Below are 6,730 nucleotides of genomic sequence, written 5' to 3' on the forward strand. Positions count from 1 at the left end.
AGAGGCCCGCGTACCGCAAAAAAAAAAAAAAAAAAAAAAAAAAAAAAAAAAAAAGAAGGAAAAAAAATCACCCAATTCCGTCATTCAAGCACAGCAATTAATAACATTTTGGTGGTTTTCCTTCCCATCTTTGCTTCTAGGTATAGCTGTAATTCCACTCTATTTAAAAAAATCTTCCTGACCAAGTACATAACATTACCCCATTAGCCTGACCCATCCTGTTCCACTGTCTTCATTATCTTGGCTTTGATGCACTCCCATGGTCCATCGTGGCTCCATTTAGGAAGCATTCTGGGCGCTCACCATTTAACCTTTCCTGGGATCTTACTCTGTTTACCTGCAGATTCAATATTTCCTGCAGAGGCGGCCATCACTGAAGACCTTGTTTGTGGACAGCTACAGTGAGATGCTTTTGTAAGTGATACTGACTCTTATGCCTCTGTAGCAGATAGCATCTTTTGGCCATGAGACCTGGGGTTACAGCAATCAGCTCATTCTCACTCATTCTCTCACATCCACTGGGCCTGGGACATAATAGGGCTTCACAAACATGTTGAATGAATGACGGAAGGCACCCAATAAATGTTTGTTGGATGAGGAATACTGAGGGTCCACTCTGTGCCAGGTATGTTCCAGGTGCTAGGGAATTTCTTTTAAATCTGGCACATCTGAAAATATTTCTACTATACCTTCACGTTTGATTGATAGCGAGGTTGGGTATAGAATTCTTTTAAAATTTTGAAGCTATTTCTCCATTTTTTCTTTGCTTTCAATATTAAAGGTGACAAGTCCAAAGCCATTCTGATTCTGAATCCTCTTTTAAGACCTGTTTTGGTTTTTCTCTTCATAAACCTATAGTATCTTCTGCTTATTCCTAGTGTTTGGAAACTTGATGTTTCTTGATGCAGATTTGTTTTTATCCAATGTTCTGGGTACTTAGTGGGCTCTTTCAATATATAAATTTATGTCCTTTATTTTTTGTATATTTTCTTGAATTATTTCTTGATCTCTCTTCTGGAACTCCTGTGATTTGTATCTTGAACCTCCTGACCTAGTCCTGAACTAGTTCTTACATTTTTTCACTTGTGTTCTGTCTCTTTATTTTTGGCTCTTCTTTCTGGGAGGTTCAAATCAATTTTAATTTCCAGTCTTTCTATTGAGTTTATTATTTTTGATATCATGTTTTTAATTCCTAACTGCTCTTTTAAAAAAATTCTATTTGTTCCCTTTTTTTTTTTAATAAATTTATTTATTTTTGGCTGCGTTGGGTCTTTGTTGCTGCACGCGGGCTTTCTCTAGTTGTGGCGAGCCGGGGTTTCTCTTTGTTGCGGTGCGCAGGCTTCTCATTACGGTTGCTTCTCTTGCTGCGGAGCACAGGCTCTAGGCGTGCGGGCTTCAACAGCTGTGGCTCACAGGCTCCAGAGCGCAGGCTCAGTAGTTGTGGTGCACGGGCCTAGTTGCTCTGCGGCATGCGGGATCCTCCTGGACCAGAGCTTGAACCCATGTCCCCTGCACTGGCAGGTGGATTCTTAGCCACTGCGCCACCAGGGAAGCTCCTATTTGTTCCCTTTTATAACACTTTATTCTTGTTTCATGGATGCAATATCTTCTTTTGTCTCTCTACGACTATTAAGATAGTTTTTGGTAATTTTTTTCTTTTTGCATAGCTTTTGTTTTCTCCAAATTGTTGATTCCCATTTGCTTGTTTTGTTCTCTCTTTCACGTAGAGGCCATTCTCAGAACATTTGGAAATCTTTGACGTCTGCTCATGATTAAGAGTGGAGGACTGAAAAGCTGGTTGGAAGCTCTTAATGTGTGAATAGGGCTTATCAATTTTTAGCTGCATTATAGTCTGGTCTAGATAAACAATTTGTTGGAGAATGTCCAAAGTCAATCTGTTGCATCTTTTCAATCTTCTATCCGGAGGGAAGAAGTCTAGCTGCCAGCTTCCTGAGAGCTGAGTGGAGAAGAGGGCTTTATGTAATATCTTGTATAGACATCACATAATCTCCTGTTTTGGGTAAAATACCAATGCTTTCATGGGTGTCTGATGAAACCGGGTCCAAAGACCCTCTGTTTTATCTTCTTCAGAGACAACACCTCCACTCTTACTCACGTCAGGTCTCTCCACCTCCCCTCCAGAGGTACCTAAGCCTTTTGAGTTTCCTTGATTAAAGGAGTTGGTTCTCAGGTTTCCCCACTGTGGATCTGGCTTTGGCTTTCTTGGGTCTGCTAGGTCAGTTTCCATTTGTTCACTACTTCCCAGCTTCCAGAATTCCTAGGTGGGGACTCCATTTGCCTATGTCAGCTGGCATCAGTTCTTATTTTAGCCAAGGGTCTGCAGATGCCGAGGAATAGTTTTTCTTTGCAGCAGAACTCCAATTAACCAGCCAGTTTAGGGACACTAGTTTTCAGTACACTCACATCAGCACAGCGGTGGCTTTTTGCTGGGTTCTCACCCACAAATGGGAGGTCGGGTGGTCAGTGCAGTCTTCTGTGTTAATGCATCTGTTGGGCGGGCACTTCCAGGAGAAGGCCATGATGAACACGGAGACCTGGGACGAATAAGTAAAGAAGGGGCCACTGAGAAGACCCTGTCATAGGATCGTCGTAGGATAATGATCATAGGATCATCCAGATGTCCTCCAGCGTGTCCAGGGCTCCGACTAGGGCAGCCCTCACCAGACTAAAGAGTGAAAGGACGTCTTCCCTGGCTCTGCTCCTGAGTTTGAGGGTGTGACCAGCGGACTCTATCTGTGGTTCTTTCAGGAGAGCACAGCCTGCCCTCCTCAGAGGCCTAGGCCTCCTAGGTTCTCTGTTGTTCGTGAGGCTATTGTACCCAGGGACTGGGCAGGGAGGCTATTGGGGCTACAGCCCTGTCTCTCAGCCTTTTTTCATTATTGCCTTTTTAGAAATTTTTTTTCCTAATTGCCCCTCCCATGAAATCTCCTACTGCAAATATACTGTATATGCGTTTATGTACTGTATTTATATCTGTGTTTTGTGTGTAAAAAGGATAAGATTTTGCACACGCAACACCCCCTCCCCCCGCCCCCCGAACCGATTTTTGCCTCTTGGGAGCGATACTCCTCCCGCTGAGACGCATGGGCTAAAGGAGGGAGGACAGCCATCCCCAGCTCACCCGAGGCCTGCGGCTGTGCCTCTGAGGAGAGGTCCAGGCACCTGGGGTCTTGTGTGTGAGGGTGCAGGCCCCCCGGTGCCCATGGACAGGGCTTGCTGTCCCTCCCCTGTCAGCTTCGTGCAGTCGCTGTTCATGCTGGGGGCCGTCGTGCTGTACTTCTGCCACTGCAAGGAGTACGTGGCCTCCATGGTTTTCTCCCTGGCCATGGGCTGGACCAACATGCTCTACTACACCCGCGGCTTCCAGCAGATGGGCATCTATGCTGTCATGATTGAGAAGGTGGGTGCCGGTGCCGGAGCGGTTCTCCGCAGAGCCCGTTTACCTCCTGAGTGTGTGGGACCCGCTCCCGCAAACTCCATCCACCCTCTGTGCGTTGTCTGGGGAGGTGCTGCTTTAAGACCCACTTTTGCAGAGAATTCCCCAACAATGAGGCAATCTGGCCTTGACCCAGGTTTGGGGGGCTCCCCTGAAACTTGACCCGCCACATGCCAGGCCCCCCCCCCACCAGAAAAAGGCCCATGGGTGCGAGGGGGAGCTGTGGTGACTCCCTCATGACACCTGAGCTGAAAACCACCAAACCAAACGTACCTGTCTGTCCTCTGATTCCACCTTGGGCTCAAGATGAACCCCCAGGCCGACACAGTCCTGGCCCTTCCCTTGGCCCCTCCCGGGCCTTGATTTGCTTCTGACAAGCCTGCTCTCTCCTGCAGATGATCGTGAGAGACCTGTGTCGCTTCATGTTTGTTTACCTCGTTTTCTTATTTGGGTTTTCCACAGGTAACGGGCTTGGTCAGGGCTGGTGGGGGGCAGGGGGTCCTGCTGACCTCAGCTTCCTGAGGACCCTGCAGGGCTGGGTGGGGAGAGGCCCACCGGGGTGTATGTCTGCAGGTGACAGAGCAGATGGACAGTGAATACACTGAAATAGTAGGAGAACTTAGAAATTGATTCATAAAAGACTTTAAGTCATTTTAGAGGTATGAAGTGTCGCTTACCTATAGTATAGCTGCATTTTGACTCAATTAAAATTTTTAAAAATTTTGATGTTATTTCAGAAAAGCCACAAGAATAGTACAAATAACTTCTCTATAGTCTTTACCCAGATTCCCCAAATTTTACCACATTTAAAAAATCACTTTCTCTCCCAGCTACACACACACACACACACATACACACACACACACACACACACACACTACACCATACTTAAAAGAACAGAGTGAGTTGCAGACATGATCAGCCCTTTACCGCTAAATACTTCAGTGTGTATTTCCTAAAAACAAGAACATTCTCTTACATAAACACAGCATAATGATCAAAATCAGGAAATTAATATCAATACAGGACTATTAGCTAATTTTCCAGCCTTATTCAAATTTCACCAATTGTCCAAAAGATATCTTTTACAGAAATGAAAATCCCAGATCACACATTACATTCACCTGTCAAGTCTGTTTAGTCTCCTTGTCCTTGGGAGCAGTTCCTCAATCTTTCCTTCTCTTTTGTGATCTTATCATTTTTATTGAGTAAAGGCCAGTTTTTACAATGTCTCTCAGTTTGGGTCTGTCTGATGTTTCCTCACAATTAGATTTAGGTATACATGTTTGGTCAGAATATCAGTGAAGTAATGTGTGTCTTCCTTATATCAGGAGTCCCATGAAGTCTGTCTGTCCCATTTCTGGTGATAACTTTGTGGTTCTTTTTTTAGAATTGAAGTATAATTGATTTACAATATTGTGTTAGTTTCAGGTGTATAGCAAAGTGATTCAGTTACACATATATATGTATGTTTTTTCAGGTTATTTTCCATTATAGTTTATTACAAAATATTGAATATAGTTCCCTATGCTATACAGTGTATCCTCATTGCTTATCTATTTTATGTATAGCAGTTTGTATTTATTAATCCCATACTCCTAATTTATCCCTCCTCTCTTCCCTTTCCCCTTTGATAATGGTAAGTTTTGTTTTCTATGTCTGTGAGTCTGTTTCTGTTTTGCTTATAGATTCATTAATATTATTTTTTAGATTACACATATAAGTGGTACTATATACTATTTGTCTTTCTCTGTCTGACTTACTTCACTTAGTATGATATTCTCTAGGTACATCCATGTTGCTGAAAATGGCAATATTTCATTCTTTTTTATGGCTGAGTAATATTCCATTGTATATATATATATATATATATACCACATCTTCTTTATCCATTCATCTGTCGATGGACCCTTAGGTTGCTTCCATGTCTTGGCTATTGTAAATAGTGATGCTATGAATATTGGAGTACATGTATCTTTTTGAGTTAGAACTTTTGTTTTTTCCAGATATATGCCCAGGAGTAGGATTCCTGGATCGTATGGTAGCTCTATTTTTAGTTTTTTAAGGAAACTCAATACTGTTTTCCATAGTAGCTGCACCAATTTACATTCCCTCTGGTGATGTTAACTTTGGTTACTTGGTTTTGGTAGGTCTACCAGATTTATCCACTGTCAAGTTATTATCTTTCCCTTTGTAATTGATAAGTAATTTGTGAGGCGATGCTTTGAGACTGTAAATATCCTGTTTCTCATCAAACTTTCACCCAGTGGTTTTAGCATCCATTGATGGTTCCCACCTGAATCACCTGATCCTGCGATGGTTGCCAAATGATAATTTTCTAACTTATTCTTTCTACGTTTGTTAGCTGGCATTCTATTGTCTGGAAGAGCTTTCCCTACAGTAATGTAATGGAAGGGGTTTCCATTCTCCTACGTTGAGTGATTTATTTACATCAGTAGGGCCTCTTTGATTTTTTTTTTTTTTGGGGGATTCTCACTTTGTTAAGTGGTTTATAACTCCTTACTATCATCATTTCTTTTCATGCTCAAATTCTCTGAGAAATGGTCATTAGGAGTCCCTTGCAGCTGGCTCCTGTGCCCTTTTGACACACCACATCATTTTTTGAGCAACTGAGTCCTGCTTTGATCCCCATCTGAGTCCTACTGTTACATGGTTCACATGGTATCCTGTCTGGGAGTGATGGGCAGCTTTGACTGGAAGGGATGTGATAGGGATTAGTGTGGGCTCTGGCACTTGGTCTGAAAGCCCTGCATATCAGGAGCCACAGGAGGGGATAAGGCCAAGGGGGTTGTGCAGTAACCATGGGGCACAACTGCTACAGAAGCTCTCAGGCTCTGGAGTACATCTCCCAAAGAAGAGTGCAGAATGCAGCAAGAAGCCATTCTGATCTGAGCTGCTTAGCCCCCATGGTTCTGGAATGGGCTGGCTCTGGGCTACCCTCTAAGGTGCACAGGCAGACAAAGGTGTGACTGAGAAAGTAGATGTGGACCCAGGGCTGACATGTAAGGTTAGTCAGCTTGTGCACTGCACAAATGTGGCTGTATCACATTGTGCATATATATTTATATATTTATTTTAGCATTTTTTCCGCTAGCAGATGATGATAAAATTTTTCTATTAATAAAACAGTATATTATGACAAACTGATAGTTATGAAGAAGGGAGTGCTTTTTTTTTTGCGGTACGCGGGCCTCTCACTGTTGTGGCCTCTCCCATTGTGGAGCACAGGCTCTGGACGCGCAGGCTCAGCGG

General features: G+C 43.4%; 1 protein-coding gene across 12 annotated transcripts in view; it reads left to right on the plus strand.

The window, feature by feature from the left end:
• The window catches only part of TRPV1 (transient receptor potential cation channel subfamily V member 1), a 33,294-nt gene that overhangs the window by 17,159 nt on the left and 9,405 nt on the right, over positions 1-6,730 (plus strand). For all 12 annotated transcript variants that reach the window (XR_008619170.1, XM_055090133.1, XM_055090134.1 and 9 more), the window contains 3 exons: positions 344-414; positions 3,256-3,421; positions 3,853-3,919. Coding sequence is in view for 11 of the 12 variants with exons in the window: in XM_055090133.1 (XP_054946108.1) it covers positions 344-414; positions 3,256-3,421; positions 3,853-3,919 (304 nt within the window). In the remaining variant the exon portion in view is untranslated. The remainder of the gene's footprint in view (positions 1-343; positions 415-3,255; positions 3,422-3,852; positions 3,920-6,730) is intronic.

Source organism: Physeter macrocephalus, chromosome 14 (genome assembly GCF_002837175.3).
Source record: "Physeter macrocephalus isolate SW-GA chromosome 14, ASM283717v5, whole genome shotgun sequence".
NCBI classification, from domain to species: Eukaryota; Metazoa; Chordata; class Mammalia; order Artiodactyla; family Physeteridae; genus Physeter; species Physeter macrocephalus.